The 20621-nt window shown below is 32.4% G+C and overlaps 1 protein-coding gene across 5 annotated transcripts in view; it reads right to left on the reverse strand.

The window, feature by feature from the left end:
- Positions 1–15848, reverse strand: part of LOC134846155 (uncharacterized) — a 49954-nt gene extending 34106 nt beyond the window's left edge. For 2 of the 5 annotated variants that reach the window (XM_063863393.1, XM_063863388.1), the window contains exons 1-3: positions 10801–10959; positions 10182–10499; positions 3126–3479 (exon numbers count right to left, since the gene is read on the reverse strand). In XM_063863393.1, coding sequence (XP_063719463.1) covers positions 3126–3240 — 115 coding nt within the window. In that variant the 5' untranslated portion in view covers positions 3241–3479; positions 10182–10499; positions 10801–10959. Of the gene's footprint in view, positions 1–3125; positions 3480–4890; positions 4966–9561; positions 9638–10181; positions 10500–10800; positions 10960–15619 lie in introns of those variants that run through there. The other 3 variants (XM_063863389.1, XM_063863391.1, XM_063863392.1) reach the window with 3 other exon arrangements.
- Positions 15849–20621: the final 4773 nt, after the last annotated feature.

Consider the following 20621-nt stretch of genomic DNA (forward strand, 5'->3'; position numbering starts at 1 on the left):
GAGCATTTGAGAAAGTATAAAAAGTACAGGAGAAAGAAATCTGTTGCGTGATCTAATAGATCACACAACAGATCTAATACCATGCCTCAACTCAATTTCGAACACTTTTTTATACGGATTAAACCTCCGCTTACTCGTTAATTGCACAAAGTGGCCACTTTTTAAACATAATTGTACAAAAAAAGCTCACAGGTTAAATATTTTTAAAAGTTTGAGCTAAAGACAACAATACCTTTCGGCTGACAAAAAGATTTGTCAAAAATGGCTAGTAAAAAAAATCTATGTTTGTCTGGAGAAAAAAAACAACCCGGGCACAAAAGTTTCATCACTTTTTTGGAAGTCGAAACAAATTTTATCAATTTTTCAAACTAGAAAATCAACAAAATTTTGGCAAAAATTGAACAAAAGCTTCATAGAGTGAAGACGTAAAGAAAAATTCTTCTCAAGCAGATGCGCAATGAAACTTGGAGAGAAAATTTTCTGTGACCAGATTTTTTGAAACAGAATTTTACAATAGAATTCAAAAAATAGCTAAAAACTATCGTAAACGCGTGAACACCCTCATTTTAGCTCCATTTTGGGAATCAAAAACTACAAAAATTCAAAAAATTCTGCAAAAAAATCTGAAAAGTTTTTTGATTATTTAAACCTTTTTCTACAATTTTTTTTTCGTTTTCCAGTGATTTTTTTCACAAACTGTTTTCCAAATAGCTTATTTTACTATGAGTGTTTAATTTCATATAATTTTGTTCCGGTCTTCTTATCACACCACGCAGAGTAAACGCTACTTGCACAGTAACCGGCAATCCTTGTTGATTTACCAAAATTGTGTAATCAGAAGTTCAACTGCGAAATGAATGTGGTATGTTTCGACAAAGTAACTGGAAAAGGCTGGAAGAAAGTATGTCGTAGGTTAGGGTAGGTGTTTGGTCTGATTCTCCATATTACTTTTCTCAAGGAAAGTTCATTTTGAGATGGGGGTTATGATTTTAAAGCCCTCGTGGTCGTTGTTTGAGACACGATCAGTTAGAAGCACACTGGTGCATAAACGACGGCTCTTTACAGGCAAGTGAGCTAGCTATACAGAAGTGTGCCGAAATGAGCGTGAGTGACCGCTGTCCTCAATTCTAGTAGGCTAATTTTTCCAAAGGACCCCCTTCGGTACAATTTTATGACAACGGTTTCTCTTCGATTAAACCTAATTTTTACTGAAGGTTTCTTTAGCGGCAATATACAGTATATATACGTAATTGCTTGGTCGGAAACTTCCAAAATGTGCCAAAGAAAAAAAAACATTTTTTGCTTAATTTTTTTAAAACTTTGCCTGCATCGCAGACAGGGGTGGCTAGCAAATACGTCTTGAATGAAGTTTTAGTTGGGTTCTTTAAAAAAGAAAAAGTGCATTTGATTTTCGATAATTTCATAAAAAATCACGAGTTCAAAAAGTTTTTTGAAAACCTAAGCATCCTAACCCAACGGGTAAACTTTTCTCAGCTAATTGATTTTGCTTTTAAAAGAGCTCCATCTCTCCTTCCCACCTAGAGCACCGTTGGATATTAACACCCGCAATGACATTCCATGGATAATAGTCGATTATAAAGGATTTTCATGATCTGCTTCAATGAACTTCCAAAATAATCGATAATAAAACAAATAGAGTAGATATCAATTCGAACTATTATAATCTATTATAATGTATTATAATGGATTATAATAGTTTAAGATGGATTAGAAAAAAGTTTTATGAGCTAGAGCGTTGCTTTTCCAAACTTTGAAAGAAAATACTCAAAACTTGAACGTTGCAATTGCAAAATTGAGTTTTACATTTGGCTGCAGCAAAATGTTGTTTTCATTTGACTTGTCTTTTTCTACTTGTCTCTCCTCACCTCCCCCCATCATTTACCCTTAAATAATTTTACCTTTAAAATACGTGAAACTATCGTAAACGCGTGATCACCCTCATTTTAGCGCCATTTTGGGAATCAAAAACTACAAGAACTCAAAAAATTCTGCAAAAAAAATCTGAAAAGTTTTTTGAAATTATTTAAATTTTTTTCTACGATTTTTTTCGTTTTTCAAGTGATTTTTTTCATAAACTGTTTTCCAAATGGCTTATTTTATTATGATTGTTTAATTTCATATAATTTTGTTCCGGTCTTCTTATCACACCACGCAGAGTAAACGCTACTTGCACAGTAACCGGCTATCCTTAATTTGAGTGACATTGGCATTTGCGGTAAAAAATCATCTGTAACCTGCCACAAGAGTCTAATGATAGAGCGGCACAAGCTCTAAAATGCTCAAGAATTTATTTCAACTCGCTGTTTGTCAGGCTGTTTCCGTACGTAGCGCAGACAACAGATTAGTTTTCATGAAAATTAGAAAAAAAAGAATTACTTTACGCTACTGTTTTACATCGAGTGGCTGGAGCTACCAAATAACAAAATTGGTCGAGATAAAACTGCACTTGGAAAGTTTTTATTGTTGTTTGACGCCCATGGAACAGCCATTGATTAATATAAAAAATAATAACATTTTCAAACATAAAGAAAAAATTTTGATTTCTTTCAGATTTTTTAAAATTGTTTCAACTCGCTCTATGTGAAGCGCCGAGTGATTTTATTGTATCTAGTATCGTATTACTGAAACCAGTAACTGGCGCCCTTGATTTTCGGTGCAATTAGAACTTATTAGAAATTAGAAATGTGCATGAAATGATCAAATAGTATAAAAACGGTTTTCTGAAGAACCAGTTTTTACCTGTGAAGTTGAGTTTATTTTTTCCTAATTGATACTATTTTTTCCCTTTGAAACGCTTGTAAAATTTTTCTCAATTAACAAAATTGGGATCAAAAAATTATGCACTGCTGCTGTTTGTGCTCAGCCAACTTCAGTCCGTCATTGTGTTTTCCAAAAAAAACTTGTATTTTCCGCTTACAAAAAACATATCTTGATTGAAGCGATCTAGGGTTATTATGTCCCATTAGATTGCATGTTTAGCAGCACTTGATAAGCAAGCTTAGTTTTTTTTGTGATCAGGCGTATTTTGAATGGAAATTTAATCAATCAAGATTTTCTATATCTATCATTCAGTTTGGTTAAACAAATCAGAATTGATAACTAACCTGATGTAACAACTTCGGAACAGAGCAGGAGGAGAATTGCAATGACAGCCGACACCTCCAGTGAAAGCCGACTTCTGATCAGGAAAAGAGGCAAAATGATACTCGTCAAAAACATTTTCTTCACTTGTTTTCTTTCGCATCCCCCATTTGAGATTTCGGGCTCAATTTGAGGAAAATAAGTGCTGGATAAGCGTAGTTCGGATATAGCAATAAGTTTAACCAATAATTAATTTTGGTGATAGTTTTTTAGGCAATATCGGTAAGACAGGTAATTTAACTTTCATCAAGGGTTAATGTCATCAAGGCGGTTTCCATCAACAAATGTTTTGTGATTATTCGTCCATTTGTTCACGCCTAAAAAGTGATCAAAACAATAAAGCAAACAAAAACAGCGACAAATGCTCTAAAATAGGCAATCAAAAATGATCAATAGTCTTCCACATAAACCTCCGTTTGGGGTAAAAAAGGGTAAATTGGCGGGGGAAGTTTAAAAGGTGGAAAAGGGACACACAGGTTGCCAGATTAAAAGGTAATAGATTCAGGGAAGCCAATTTAACTCCGTTAGATATCACCTTCAAAAGATTATATCGTTTTATTACTCGAAAAAACAGGATGTAAAAACAGCGAGATTTCAAACAAAATGAAAAATTACCCTCAATTTCCTCAAAATGATTCGATTTTCACCATAGTTTAGAAACAATTTGAAAAGATTTCAAGATATTTTGTTATTTCTTAAATGTTATTTTTCAGTTCTGTTTTAGGTGCAAATGCGACAATTTTGAAATGATTAAAATTAAGGTAAAAAAATGCATCGATTTGGGCAAGCTTAAAAAAGCTTTAAAAAAATTAATGAGGCTAGAAAGACTTAACAAAATTTTTTGACTATTAGAAGAAATGTCCATTTTTGATGAAGTTGCCTCGTTATTTTAAATCGCATTCCTGCAAAAATTGGAATTGTGCTGATTTGCAATTAATTTATGACAGGCGATGAAGGTTTTTTTTGAATAATTTAACCAGCGTTGAAATATTAAGATTAGTATTTCTAGGAGAGCAACCTTAGATTAAAAAATCACATCGAATTTTCATTATTTTCGTTGTATTTTTGTCCTGAAATTTTGTTCAGGAAAACAGAGGTTGTCTGATGAACCGCCAGTGAAATGGTGGTTGATAGAAAAAAATGCGCTGAATTCTGAAGTCAAATGAGCTTTCATTTAAGACTAAATTTAATATCAAATGACAACTATTCATAATACCATTTCGATGAAGTGAAGCCTTTCGAAAAAATCCATAATTCAATTTTATAAATGGGGTGCGCTTGTCGCCTTTTAATTTCAATTTTATCGGCCGATGATACTTGAAAACTATTTCACAAATTTAAAATGAAAAATAGTCTTCATATAATTAAGGGGAAAAATTGACAAAGTACAAACGTGTCAGACAAACTAAATACAAACATTCAGACGTGTCATCCGTAAAATGTGAAGAGATTAAATTTTGCGATTTTTTTGCTCAGAGTAATAGTTTCTTTGGAGGATGTACTACCCACACTTATAAACGTTCAAATCGATTAAAACTATAAACAGTTTGTCAATTACCCTTATTTAACTATTTAAATTGTTCCTCTTTTTGAATTTCATACCCGCCGCTCTTGAACTCTAAAAAAATTTGTTCAATTCTTTTTTTCCGCTCATTTTTTCATGAAGTGGAAATATCAGCGAATTAGCTTTACATGACAACTGATTTTACTGCTGTGAATCTACTTTACCTAAGACAAGGATGCTAAATTATTCAATCATTGCTTGTGTTTTTGAAGTCATTTTGGTCTACCATAAGAATACCTGAAATAAATAAAGTCAATATTTCAGATCAGGGGCGGATCTAGGATTTTCTCGAGAGGGGAGGGCGGATTTTTAAAAACTTTTCAAAAATTTTGTCTACCTTTTTTAAGATCGAGCAAAATGAATTTTCGAGCTCTCTCAAAGCACTAAAAAGACCCTGTTTTGGTAAAACTTTCTGCACTGCGGGCAAATATTTGAAAAACAGGCCAAAAAGGCGTTTTTAGTCACTTTTTGAAAAATTTTGACCAAAAAATTGCGTTTTTTTTTGGCGCGCGCTCCCCTCTCAAAATTAGTATATGATGACGCCGAAGGCGCCTTTAGAAACCATCAAATATGGATATCTCAAAATAGTACAAAAAGAAAAAAAGAAGACCCGTCCCCCCTCCTACCCCCCCCCCCCCCCCCCCCCACGGCCCTACAGAACATTACATATCACCACTTTCACTCTTCATTCCAAATTTACAAATGAAGTTTTTTTTACATAACTTGCTTGGGTTTTTTAGGAAACATTTCGAACGATTAAAATATGAATTTTTAAACCCATATTTCTTTCTCAAATTTGGTCATAATTAAACGCAAATTGTCTCATAACAAGGTAATTTTCAGCATTATCAACCGTTTTCAGTCATTTTCAGTCATTTTGAGTCTTTGATGTTGCAGCGCTGTGTCACATGTGTCAGTGCGAAATACGTGATTAACATTAAAAACTACTTTCATGTATGGATGCAGTGATTTTTCCCCAAATTAACAATGCAGACTTCAATGCGAGACCAATTGTCGGAGTGCTAGCTCTCTCCCCATAATATATAGTAGCAATGGCACCTGAAGTTCTTTAAAAAAACTATTGGTTAGTCTAAAGATTCAAATCAATTAAATTATAATCAAAAAATGGGTCCGGTCCGTTGATTGGCGACAAGGTTGAACTCACAGCGAAATTGTTGCCCCCGATGAATGACAAGGAAATGGGTATGACCTAGGCAATTAACCTAAAAATGAGCAAAAAAAACAAACTAAGTGAAAAACAAAAAACTGGGATAATTGACCAAGTTAAACAGCAAACAAATAATCGTTTCACTACTAGCTTGCCCAAAGTTGATCGAAATTGAGACTAACTGTTGTAATAAACAGTGATCAAATAATTGTTCATAATTTTTCTTCTACTTTAAAAAAAATCCATAAATAATTTTCTTCTTTTTTGGTGCCTTGCTTCGTTTCTGTTTGTATTACTGTCTCTCATAGTTGTACATTAAATTCAGGTGTCTAGAGCAGACGCGTCTCCCTGTCATTCACCTCCTACCAACCAAAAAAGTCAAAAACTCAAATTTGAAAAATAAGAAAAACAGCTTTTTCATAGGATAAAAAACGTGGAAGGTTAAATTGGTCAATCTACCGTATTTTAAAAAGAATGCTTGACCTTGTATATAAGTTACAAAGCGGCGACTCAGTTATATTTCATTTTTATTTGAGACGTTTTTCGTTCCACAACAAAAGAAAACTCTTGATTAAATTTTTTTTCTAAAGGGCCATGTGACAAGTCAAATTACTCTCAAATTGAGACTGATGGCTTTTGTTATTATAAAAACTATAAAAACTGTAGAAACTATAATTCAACAGAATACTAGCATTGAACATCTTGAGCGTTTGAAATCCGAAGTAAATACAAAACTCTGATTTCAAAACAATACGAGATGCTCAAAACAATATGGGGAGCGGTGTTGAAGTGATTACATCTCCGCCTCTCAATCGAAAACTCGGATGTTTGAGGTCCACCATGATCCGTGCTCGTTGCTTGAGGTTGAAGCAACGTTATCCAGCGCAGAATAATAACCAAAAAAATTGCATGTGTTTCTTAAGCAGGGGCAAAACAGCGGTTCGCCGTGATGAGCTGTACAGCTCTTGTGTTGGTCCTTTCGCTGTGGATAAATGGTCTTAATCTTTAAGTAAAATGGGAAGACACCAGTCAAAATAACAAAAAAAAGACCTCATTATATTGGTGATTATTTCAGGCCACAATGTTAATAATTCAAACTACATTAATTTATTAATACTAATTAATAAAAGCAAATCTTTGCCTCATTATGTAGCCTCATTCTTGTTTCGTCATTATGTAGACAAGACTTCTAATGAAAAAAAATTAAAGCAAAACAAAAATAAAAAAAATTTTGTATCAAAAGTAATAATCATAACTAAGTTAATTGCAAAAGTAATATAAAAAACCACATTACCAAAATAAAACGTGTAGCAAAACAATCATAGAAAAAATTTTGATATAATCTAATCATCATGAAATTATTTTTGATGAAACTATCACAATTAAGATAAAAAACCTAATAAATTATCTTAATTTCAATTATTTAAAAAATGACAAAAAATAGGCGTACGCTCTGCCGGTCTTGTTTCGTCAGAGCAAAGGCAGCCCATGAAACTTATTATCGGTAGGATGTTCGCAACGCCATTGTTTAAAAAACGTCTGCCGATTTGAATGGTTTTCTTTGAGAAAGATTAATGCCAGTTTTATCAACAGAAGTAACAATGTTTCAACGACATGTTAATTACAATCAGGTTTTTTGATGTTTCGCTAAGTAGTAATTTTTCACTTCAATGATTATACCTAGGTTTCGCCAAAAATAATCACTTCTCCGATACAGACAAAAAACAAAACAGTGAAAGTTTCGCTAAAAAAGAAGCAACATCGCAATGGCCGGAAGAACCCTCTTTTTTTTGTAATTGTATAAAACCGAGTTTTGTAAGACATAGAACTGCTTTCTTTCTAATTCAAGCGCTTGCTCTTAAAAAAGTCCTTACAATCAACAAATGTATTTGTTTTATCTAAAAAGGCTCTAATTTTTGTTTAAAAAACCGAATTGACTTAAGAACTTCATAAATTTCACACACGTATTGCTGATTTAAGCTATGTCAGGTTAAAACACTCAGAATTTATGCTCATAATCTCAAATTGGAGAACCTAAAATCAGCAAGTTTTCTCAAAGCATAGTGCTTATTTAATGAATAAAACCTTTGCTCAATGATAAATTCCTAGAACATTATAGGAATTCATATTTTTGTGTTTTAACAAACACGGTTGTGTAATTAAACAAAAAAATTGCTGAAAGGGTGGTTGATTTTATCTTGTTTCTTTTTTACCCATTGAAAAGATGTCTCTTTATTAATCTTTGTCGAGCAATATCAAAATAGAAAATTCCGGCAAATTTATTTTTTATTATGCTTTTTTGATAAAAACCCCAGGAAAAAAATATTTCTTTCCAAAAAATGCAAAAACTGTGATTAAATAGAAACGAAATTGTGTAAGACTTCTGAAAATAGATGAAGCCGGGATTTTAAACAATATTTGGCAATGATCACCCTTCAGTTTGAATTTTTGACAGGGCGCACAAATTGTTGAAGCAAATGGTACGTTGTGTTAGAGCGCACGTGATAATTTATTTAAGAGCAATCATAATGTAAAAACCTTTAAATTTATAATCGAGAAAAAAGAACCATAATAATTTCAATCAAAACATTAACAATAAATATCAAATTAAAATCCGAGTTTATCTAATTGCCTAAAATGTCATAGTAAAAACTGTACAAGTTTTTTTTTCAGACAAACTATGTCTGCAATTCAAACCGTTTGACCTCGACACGGAGAAGGCTTTTTGGAATTTTTGAAGCATCCAAAATCTACACTGAAACAAGACTGCTTCTATCCGGGCAAATACCGGCATGTTCCAACTGCGTTTTAAGATCTATGGAGTAGTGTATGTTTTAAGAGAAAACTGATGAAAATTTTTTTAAATAAATTTTTGAGATTTTGTTTGTAAAATAATCACCCCACACGCTAAGTTAAGAACGAAACGATATTTTTAGTACATAGCAATGTATTGAACAGACAAAATAGCATGCCTCAATTCAATTTGAAACGATTTTAAATACGAGCCAAGCGATCTCAGTAAATACGCGTTAATTATTCCAAATTAGCCTGATTGGCAATCTGAAAACCTTAGCGAAAATGATCACCGATTAATTTTCTTTTAAGATTTTGCTCATGACAACAATAGGTTTTGATTGTTAAAAATTATTCCGTAAAAAATGGATAGTTAAAAAAGTCGAAAAATGTCTGGAGAAAAAATCACCCGAGCACAAATATTCCGACACTTTCGATAGTCGGAACAAAAAAGATACTTTTGACTAAATAGTTGAAGTAAATGACTCGGTAAAAACTTGCGAAGACTATAATTGGATATACAAAAAATCAGTTTTGAATGATGCTTGGATAACTGAAATTTTGTTTTGAAGCATACAAAAGAGAAAAAAGCTGGATCAAATAAGCTGGCCAACAATTGTTCTTGTTAACAACTATCATTATGATATTATTTTACTGCGGAACAGCTCCGGCCTTTTTTGAAGTTGGAAGCAATGAAAAAATTGCTTGGTTTCTTATCGGCAATTTTAGTTGCATAAATTACTCGTCGGAGATTGAGTTTTTTTTCAAGAGATTTCTTTTGTTATATCGATTCAGAAAAAACATCGAGCACAGTTTCACTTAAAAAAGTTAAATACACTGTTAGGCAGTGCTTAAAGTGATATGGCGGACTTACCGTTTTTGGGATCTTTTTTTTGAAGAATTTGACCGGAATTTAAACGTGCTTCGTCACGAGGCTCCCTCTTTTGTTCATAAGTGTTAGAGCCAAAAAGCGCCAGTGGAAAATTCCACCAAGAATGGATGTTTCAAAGTATACATAAAAGGGAGGTCGAATCTTGGAGGGTCCAAAAACTAAACTATCCAGAATTTAAAACCTAAACTAGATAGGTGTCACAGCTCAAAAATTTTAGGCTGAACTTTTTATTAAAATTTTTATCAATTCACAAAGTAATCCGTTTTTTTTCTCAATAAGTCGAAAAAAGCTTTGAACAATTTTAAATCGGCTGTAAGCTAGCGTTTTTAATTGCGGGTGTCGACTTTCTGACATTAAATCAACCGATTAGTCCCGCTTTAGCGAAAATTCGTACCTTACTCAATCAGCAAAATTTTTCACCTTATCGACAAGATATAATTATAGATACTTTTAATGGTGATAATCTAAAATCAATATTAAGGATTCAGGGAACCATTTCATTCAATATATAAAAATAAATTAAATTGAATAACAAATATGTTTGAACTATTTTAAATTCTAATATTGGGAAAACTACACTTTTTGTTTAAAATTGTTCCTACCTTATTCATATTGAATTTCCGCATCATTTCATTCAACGGAAGTAAATTACTATAAACGGAAATATAATAACAAAAAAGGGGTAAAAATGAAGACGTAAATCTCTTTGTTTCCACTGATTTAGAACATCATTTAGATCAGTAGTTCAGGGTAAAAATTAATAAATTTGAATTTTGACCCGAATTAGGGAAAAGGGTCGCTCAAAGTAATCTGTCACTTTGATTCTTCTCATTCAAATATCGCAGCTGGATGTGTTTTTGAACAAAAGAGATTTTAAGTGGCCATTTGAAGAAACAAACTAATCCAAGTAAAATATAGAACTAGACAGAACACAATTTCGAAATTGAAAAGGCAATTTAATTTAGGTTTTTCTAATTTGAGTAAGTATACTTCTTCTTAATTGAAAAACGACGCAAGCAAACAGCAATTTGAGTTTTTTTAAAAAAATTTAAAAATTTTAGGTTTTCATGACGTTTTCTTAGAAAAATTAATCAATCAGGCATCGAAAAATGTCGCTTTGCGAAAATGAATTCTTCTGCCATTAATAATGAGACAAAAATAGCAAAATTACCCCCAAAAAAATCCGAAAGAATTTTGTTAAGAAACTGAAAAAAAATGAACTTTTTTCTTCTAAATCTCCTTCGTTTAAAAGTTCAGGCCGAGAATTGACCAGACAAACTACAACAGAGCTTATCTGGATTAAGATTGACTTAAGTTGGATTGTTAAAAGAAAGAATGGCTGCAATTTTGTAAATCCCCCTTTTCCATTACAACGTCAAGCTCCACCTGTCTGCATTGGACAAAAGATTGTTTACTTTTCCTTGTTTGTTTTTCCAAATCCCAGATCTTGTTTTTTATTTATGGTGAAAACATGCAGACAAAAACGAGCCTCTTATTTTTCCTGTTATTCTGAGAGCTTCAGATTTGTATGAGCCTTTTTTATTGTAATTGTGACCGTTTTGTCTCTCCTAGAATCATTGTTTGTGCTGAAATGTCAGCTAGCTATTGACTATATATAAGTCCGCCCATTTTGGGGCGTGTCTTCGGTTATTTGAAACATTGTTGAAGAAACAGTATTAAGCATTGACAGGTAATTTGAGAAAGACGCTGAATTCGTTTGCGGCTCTTAAGGTTTCGAACTACAAGCAATTAAGCAAAAGCAGATATATGTGCGGATCTCTGTTATGAATGGCTATTATAAATCTCTAGTGTGTGGTGTGTGTGTGCGATTTAATGAATAGCTATCAGTTTTATGAAAATTTTTATAAGAGCAAAAATGTGTGTGTATCTGTGCCTAATCGTTGAGCGGTTACCCTACTGCTGGCTAACAACTAATCCAGAAAAAGTTTCTTTCTGTAGTAATGAAAACCTAGGATCAGCTGGTCACTGTATGATAGACTTTCAAAAGTGATTGTTCCGATTTTCGAAGAGAGTGGCGGAATATTTGTGCTTGGCGTGTGGTGTCTTTTTTAACAGACAGCTTAACCAGTCCTTGTGGGTTTTTACTAGTGCTTTTTAACGGAATTTTTGTACCATTTGAAAATGATTTATTTTTGAAAACTGAACCAATTTTCAAATAAAACAAGATTGCTTTTATCAAATTGAAGCCTTGATTGCTCCGACTGCCTTTTAAAGTCAATTGCGTATAGTTTTTTTCTGAAAAAAAGAAAGGATGATTTTTCACCAATCGAATTTTAATTTAAATTTGAGCTCAGGGCCACGATACCGCTCAAATGATAACTAAAAATTTCGTAAGCAAACAAGACTGCTCGTATCAACTGAAAACCTGAATGTTTCGACTGCCTTTCAAAGTCTATGAAGCAGTAAAAACAGAGGGTTGTCACGGGAAGACTAAAAGTATTTCTTCTTCTCTTTCCCCTCACCATCAGTTCTTGGTATTTTTGTTCCTTTTAAATGTTCATTTTCTTCAACTGTCATGAAAAATGCCATGTCTGCTATTTAACTATTGATAATTTTTTGCTCTTATAAAAATTTTCATAAAACTGATAGTTATTTATTAAATCAACAGGTAGAAACTCTTTCAACCTTCAGTAAACTAAAGTCCCCATTGAAAAATCAACAGCGTTCTGTGCTAAAATTTATGGTTACAAGGCTAAGTGGGCTTCAGTGAAAAATTCAATTGATTCCTATGGTGAATAAAGGACACATGTTATGAATACAGTTTGAAAAAAAACGCGTTTAGAGATAATTTTCAAACCTAAGCTAAAACCAGTTAGAGCAATTAATGCAGCTCTAATTATTCCAACTTGATTGAATAAGTTCTGTTTGATCTCAATATTTTGTGACTAGATGCATTCTTTTTTAATTTGTTCTTTCCAAGTGCGTGAAGAAAGAAATCATTTTCAATGAGAAATCAAATTTCTTCTTCTTTTTAAAAAATTTATCATTTTTTTTACCCTTAATCTATTCCATAGACTTCAAAGTGTAGACAAAATATTGAAAGTTTGGCCCTGATACGAGCAGTGTTGTTTAAGATTTACAGCAAAATCCGCATAAACGCATAACCTCAAAGATATTCGTATGCGTGAAATTCACACAGAAGGCCTATTTTCTCAATTGCTGTGAAGTGAAATTTTTTTAGATGTATTCAAAGAGGTTTTTTTCCGAACATGTCAATATTTCCGAACATTTCCGTGTTTTTTTATTACAAAATTAGTTACACCAAGGAAATCAAATAGATGCTCAAAAAAGTATCATCCCAAACCCCTATCAGTCGGGACTTAGATTTCAATTAAAATTAAAAAAAAATTGTCTGTGGTAAAAAAAAGGCTTGTAGTTTTCTGTTCTCTAAAAAGCTGGCACATAATGGCACATAATTTACTTATGGCAAGCAGAAATTTTTTCATTAATGATATCTCAATTAAATTTTCCAATGATTTACAAGGAATTTACAATGATTTAGTATTTTTATCATGTCACTTATTCAAATAAATTGCCCTTTACTGGAAATTGAACAAAAAATAAATTCCTTGAAAAAAAGTTATATATATTTTTTGCATTTTCTGTACTTCAATCGTATTGATTTGAAAAATTTGTATTAATTGTTCATCAACCTACTATAGTTTTGCCCTTGATCAGCTTGATAATCTTAAGAGTTGTTTCACGGATTTTTTTAGAGATGCCTAAAAACCTTTTTCAATTTTTCTAATTAAAAAAAAAACGACAACTTATATCAGCTCAAAAGTCTGACGAATCACGTTTGTTGTACAGCTAAAAATGTTATTCTAAAAATCTAAAAAAATTTGAAACTGGTTGGTTAAATTAGATTTCAGAAATTAGACCCTGAACTGACGTTGAAATCTAATAGAAATTCAAAGTTTTGTGAGCTAGCTGTAACACAAACCGGCGATTTACTGTACGAAGTTTTTTTGATTTGATCACCTCACAATACATCTACAAAAAATTACAGTTTTGGAGTGTAATAAATTATTAATAAGAACCAATGACTTGCTTCAGCTCAATTCGGAAAGATTATTGAGTCGGATTAAGAAACATATTGAGAACGAATTCCCAAATTAGCCAGATGGCATTTTGCAATCCTCAAAACCTTCAACAAAAATGTTTGTAGGTGAATTATCATACTTATTTTAAGTTCAAGGCATCATTATATGTCATCTATCCTGTAAAACATTACTTGTTTTAAAACTCGAAAAAAAAAACACCTCGAGAACAAACCTTCCGTTAATTTCTTCAAAATTGGAACAAATTTAATTTTATTGGCTGAAAGATAGAGCTGAAAATTGGTTTCAAAATCGGATAAGCTTACCAGTGACCCTATTGTCGATATTACAGAGCAAATTAGAATAGGTATCGGCATAGAAATTTACCAAACTTCCATGTCTCCTCTTGAAGCTCAGTAATGAAAAAAAATTAACAGTGAAATTGTATTCTCTTCTCGTTCCATCATTTTGAAAATGAAATTAAATATGACTTTGTTTTTTAAGGCAAATGCAAATTTGTATGTCTCAAATATAAAAGAAACGTATTGACAATAGAATTAGATGGAAATTGGATTTTATAGTTTTTAAATGCGATAAATTTCAGTTTTTAGGTTGAAACGTTTTCGAAATGACTTTTCGATTCTGATTTTTTTTTTGATTATATTATTTATGGGGAACAAAATTAGCTGTTACTCAATTTGTTTTTGAAAACAAAGTCTAATTTTCCAGTCGAGTTATATTTTTAGAAGTTGAGTATTTGGGTCATTTTGAAAAATTTTGAGAGCTCATAAAACACGGTATAAATTGCCTAAGTTTGACCCAAATGCTCATTTTCTAAAACCAAAAACGACTGGAAACTAGAATTTGTTTTAAATACTAATTGGTTAACCGCTATATTTTGCCATATAAATAAATTCATCGATAAACTCCGGCGGCAAGATAAGATAGAATTTGTTTTAAAAAAATAATTGATTAAGACACTATCGACAACCCCCTTTCTCCGGCTTTTTTCGGTTCTAAAATGGATCAAAATTATTCAAAAAGGCAAGTTATAATATGCAACTGGTCAAAACGAAACAGTTTATTTTCATTTAGTCTCAAGCTGCCTCGTATAATGTTTTTTAGCCAATTTCTCTACTCTTATGAGAACAAATGCGTTTTTATTGTTCCGATTTTTGAAGAAACCGGAATATTTAAGCTCGGTGAGTTTTTTTATTCAGTCAATTGTCATCAATCGAAATATTAATTTTCAGCAAAAATGTAAAAAGATACTTCAAATATAAAAAGATAATTTTGTAAAGTGCTGGGGGTTTAAATATTGCCAAATTTGCTATATTCTGGACTAAATTATGCTCGCTTTGAAGAGTTTATTCTTAATGCTGAGAGCGTAACGCGAATTATTTATGCGTGGCGATTTTATCCCGCAAAACAAAATCGTTTCAAATTGAATTGAGGCTAGCTTATTGGTCGTATTAGTTTTGTACGACTCAAAGCTTTACACATTAATATTGTCCAAGCTGTATAGGTTTTCAATATTTTCTTTTCCCAAAAACTATTCGATATAGTAAGGGACTGTCGGAACATTCAGGGCTTTGCCCTGTTATACGAGCAGTCTTGGTTGATGTTTAATTACATATTGTGTATAATAGTAGGTTGACTCAACGCTCGCAAAATCAGACTTGCTTCTTTTCCAAGTAAGAGCGATCCAAAACTTTGATGAAAATGTCATTATTAAATTTTATCAGTTATGGAGTATATTCCCCTCCAATCCCAAAAAATCCCCTCCAAACCCCATTATCTTAACCCTTTTCAAACTATGCAAAAAATTGAGTGTATTGTGGCGAACATATTTTTCTTGCGTTTAGATTTTTGAAAGACACGTGAAATAAGAGCATCGCTTTTTAGATAATAAAAAGTAGGCCGTATGATGGAAATAATCAAAATGCCAGCAGTAAATACGCTTTTAAACGGTTTGTTACCTTTGTCGGGGAGACCGATATCGTAGAATTAGAAGCAGATTTTAACAACTAGGTAATATTGTAGTTGCAATATGTAATTAAAAAGCAAACTCTTTTTTTTTTCAGAATTACTTCTCTGATTCGAAAAAGCCTTGATGACGAATATTTAAGTTTGATGCCAATTTTAATGGAATAAATGTTCGACCAATACTCGAGTGGCGAACAAAAGCGATCTGCAGACTAAATTTGAGCACTCCTTATTCAAATAGATACACAAGAGATTAACAAAACGAGCAAACTTCGACTAAATACCATGCAACTCACTCTAGATTAACTTAATCATAGGATCACAAATTATGTTTTTGAGATAGTTTATGATTTCGAATTCCTGCAAGGTCTACTGGGTCTAAAATTGACACATAGGTGAAGTAAATGTTGCATATAACAGAAAAAATTGCAAGGTCTTAGTTGATGAGCAAAAAAATATCAAGTAGCGACTCATCTTCGAAATATTATCTCGGTCATTTTCTTAGACAAATCAATTTTTCTTCGGCTTAGGTAATTTTGAGAAATCAAACAGAAGCCGCGTTTGCCAATTTTGAGAAGTTTGCAGCTTTTTAAAAATAGAAAAACCTACTTTTTTGCTCCAAATTTGTGCTTGAAATGTCTTTTTTTAGACATTTTCTTCGAAAAACTTTTTTCCAAAATCGAAATGAAATCTACATGAACGAAAGGTCTCAAGGCAATGTTAGTACAAAACTACCCCACTTGGAGAAGCAGTGCTTATGCTAAACTTTTGGCTCAGCAACTAAACGGCCATGCTTAAACGTGTGGTGGAATCAATGGAAACTTTTTACAAAATTGTATTTCCCGCCAAACAGTTCATTTTTTAATTTTTTTCAGAAAAAATAACTGATTTTTAAATTTAAATAACTGAAATTGATTATTTGAAAAACATTTTGTCTGGTCCAGATATGTTTTTTTTCTTCAATTTTTGGAATTATTTAAATGGAATATAAGTTTTCATGCAATCATGCGTACTGAAAAAAAAAGTTTGATTATATGATGATCAGAAATGCAAACTATTTTTTGATGGCTTGAGCTAAAATCATAGCAGTGTTTCAACTGCGATCAATTTTCAAAAAATAATTGGGTGTAAGAAAAACTGTTTATGTGACAAGTTAGTGATAATTAATGCACGGAAAGTTCATGGCTTTCTATTAATACGTAGCAAACGTATGCTGCAAATTAAACTGGATCGAAAATCACCCAAAAAGTACTCGGCCCAAAAAGTAGTAAAAGATTCAAACATTACTTTCTTAGAGCAAAATATACAGCATCTCTCTTCAGACTGCGTGCGGGCAAAAGTTACTCAAAATAAAATGCTATTTGGTTTGCAAAACTTCAATAAAGGTAAGAATATGAATACAACTTCTATTTTACGGATTTTACGGTTTCACCTTGAGTTCCCAAATGTGATGGACTCAATTTTTAGCGAGTTCCCGCAATTAAACACATTCATGGACAATATATTGATAACAACCGAAGGGGACCAAAATCGAGGAGAAAAAAAGGGACTACAGGGGACCAAAAATTGGCCAAATTTCGATCGAAGCGCTAGCAGCTCCAAAATTAGTATCGCAGCTTAAGTCGTTCATGGGCTCAAAAATCAGCTTTCATTAATATCTACCGCGTTTAGCTGAACTATCGTCGCCCTTAAGATTATTATGGAGTAAACAGAACAAATTTAAATGGAGAGAAGAATGCCTATCCTCGTTTCAAAACATCACAATGGACATAGCGAACATAGTCGAAGTGAAACACTTCGATATACTTGAAGACATTTGGGTGGTATGTGACGCTAGCCACAACAGTTTTGGGGGCAGTGCTCGATTAACTAGGATCCGAAAGGTTGGCGACCAATTCCATCTGCTCCACGTTTTTTAAACGCGGCCGAAAAGAAATGTATAACCAACGAGCTAGAAATGTTAGCAGTTGTGTGTGTTTTGTGTGGCGGAGGGGGGAGTATTTTCATAATTACATCCTAGAAATACCCTTTACTATAAAACAAGGATCATAAAGCCTTAGTTTCATTACTTAACTGAAATAACAAAAAGAATAAAAACTTTTTTTTTTCAAAATTAACCAGGTGGCTTGACAGACTGATATACTTCGATTTTGTTATAAGACATAAGCCGTGAGCAAAAGTCGGTTTACCCAATCATTTGTAAAGACACTTAAGCAGTCCCCAAAACCACTTAGTCGATACGATAGTATGTTCACGGTAGCCAAAATCAGAGCAATTAGAAAAACCCATGGTTTCAATCAAAAAATCCACCCTTTGGTAACACAACTCAAAATGCTCTTAAAATTGTCAAGTTAAAAGCGGCTCAGGCAATCAAAATCGATAACAAACAACATAACTATTTAAACTAACGGCTGAGAGCGGAAAGTCATACGCGAGACAACAAGCAATCACGATCGAGAAACTTGCATACCGCATGATCAACTGGATCCAAGGGACAATTAGCGTGCGCAAAATACCGTTCCCCTGGAGGTCCTCTTGATTCGAAAAAAAAAATTTGCCAAAACTTAAAAAAATGGACCAAAATTCTGACTGTTTGTTTTTCCGGTAAATGAAAGAAGTTCTAAGCCAAAATCCCCAGTAAGACTGGACTCGATTCTCTATACTAGTGATAAAAAACAATTAGTAATGTTGAAATCAAACTTTTACAGGTGAAAAGTTCAAAATCTCCAAAAACAATACCTTATTGTCAATTCCTTTCAAACTTCCTGGCGAATGATTTTCCGCAATAAATCGCAATCAAAGAGTTATGTCTATTATTCCACGTGATTGCAAAAAAGTTAGGAAAGTCACATCATTACCTGAGATTTTTAATCTAGAAATTATTGCTTCTAATAAACCGGCGGACATTTTTTTGTTAAAAGTGCAAGAAGTTTTATAAATGAAGGAAAACGCCAAGGAGGAGCTGTCCAAACTGGAAAAGTACTGTGCATAATAAGCCAACGAAAGAGAATCCCAGGGGCCAGGAAAAAACGAAAAAACCCAAAGGGGATAAAAATTGGTTTCAAACACTAATTAGTCCAGGGAGAGGAATGGCTAAAATCAAGGCAGTCCAAAACCTTGCTAATCTTTTAAATTAAAAATAGGTTACTAAGCAATTAAATTTTTCAGCCATTCTTATTGGTTGTTAATTGAATGACAATCATTTAAGTTGTTGTTCAGATTCGTGAGAATTTAATCAATCACTGTAAGGTGTTAGCAGGTACCTGCCAGTCAATCTGTATCTAACTCTGTCAGGCTTATTCTGACCTATATATTAGAGTCTAAATTTTACAATCCGACCTACAGTTGAGTGAAGATTATGACTATATCGTTTTACGAATCCTTATTAGTTTTTGTCTTTTCTACAGTAAAAAAACGGAACGATTTACCTTGTCTCAATATAAATTGGAACAAGGATAGCCGTTTAATGCACAAGTAGCTCAGAGTGTTCCCAACAATTTCATAAAAAATTACAGAAAAAAAATTTTTTTTTCGTTTTTTTTCGAAATAGTTTCTTTTCTTGTACGTGGTGTGATATGACAATTAAACGAATGAATAGAAAAAAATACTTCAAATAAAAAAGTTTTTTTTTTAAATTTAAACAAATGTATTCTCATGGAAGCTTTAAATTAAGATGAATAATTTTTTTATTGAAATCATGTTTTGTTTATTATTAATGACCAAAGATAATCCTTATAACGAATGTAACTTAATCGTTTCAGTTGCTCGAAATTGGACAAAAATTCAAAGTTTTCATTACGGTTTTTCCCGACACCGCGACAATATTTGTTGATTTCTAAATTTGTTTTCACTTCAAGATTGAAAAATGCTCAAAATGATTTATTTCTTGACCTAATCCGGCAATAGATGGGCACTAGATATTGTGGTTTAATGAAAAACTTATAAGTACAAAAAATCCAAATTGCACCCTAAAACGAAATTCCTCCTGGCACCAAAATCTATTATATTGATCTCCAAAATTAGTATCAACAAACACCCCCCCCCCCCCCAAAAAAAAATCTGGAGTGAAAATTGATGAACATTTTTTTGAGCAGAGACAAATAAAAATAATCGAAAGAAAGCAATTTTTTTTAAATATTGGAGAAAAGGCAAAAATGCAAGTGAAAGAAAAAACTGTCTAAATAACTATGAAACTAGCAAGAAGAAAGCAATTCAGACGCGTGAAGTTTTGTTTTCATTCACTGCAGTTTATTTAAGCAATCTTCAAACAGAATGGTAAGAATCTACTCAAGTTACAAAAGCATTTGAGTAAGAGAATTGTCCAAGGTGAATCTTTTTAATTTTTTGGACTAAAAAAGAAGTTGTTTTAGACTTATAAATTGTTTTAAAAACAAACAAAATGTTGGATTTATGGTTAGTGTTCTAGATGAGATGGTGAAAACAAAAAATTTGAACGAAAACAATTGGGTTATTGATTGACAGCCGTAGCTTTCCCATTGCTTCTCAGGATCCAAAAAATTTGCATATTCAATTGAAACTCTTCAGTTTCCAACTTCTTTTCAGTTTTTCCTTAAATTTTTAATGCGAATCAGGCTTCTGCTCAGACGTAAGAATATGCAATGAAGGAGATCTAATTGTGACAATAGCAGTTCTCTTGATTTTTGAGATAGATTTTGTAGTTTTTTTCGAAACAATTAATCTATGTTAAAAATGATTGTATTTGTAGGTTGAACTTTTGAATTATCCATACAAAATCTTTTCAGCAAATTTGTTCAATATAAGCTATTCCAAAATGAATCTATTTTATTTACCTTTTTCCGATTCTACTTGATGAATGCAGAAATTAATGTCTCTTCTCTGAGATAAATCTCAAACTTATTTTTAAGTTGCTAAATCTACTCTAATGTGAAAATTAGTCGGGCGACTAAGAGAAATTTCTAGCGCTTTTTAAAAATCAAATTGCATTCGTATTTTTCTGAAGCTTGATTTAAGATT

This window comes from Symsagittifera roscoffensis, chromosome 5 (genome assembly GCF_963678635.1).
Source record: "Symsagittifera roscoffensis chromosome 5, txSymRosc1.1, whole genome shotgun sequence".
NCBI classification, from domain to species: Eukaryota; Metazoa; Xenacoelomorpha; order Acoela; family Convolutidae; genus Symsagittifera; species Symsagittifera roscoffensis.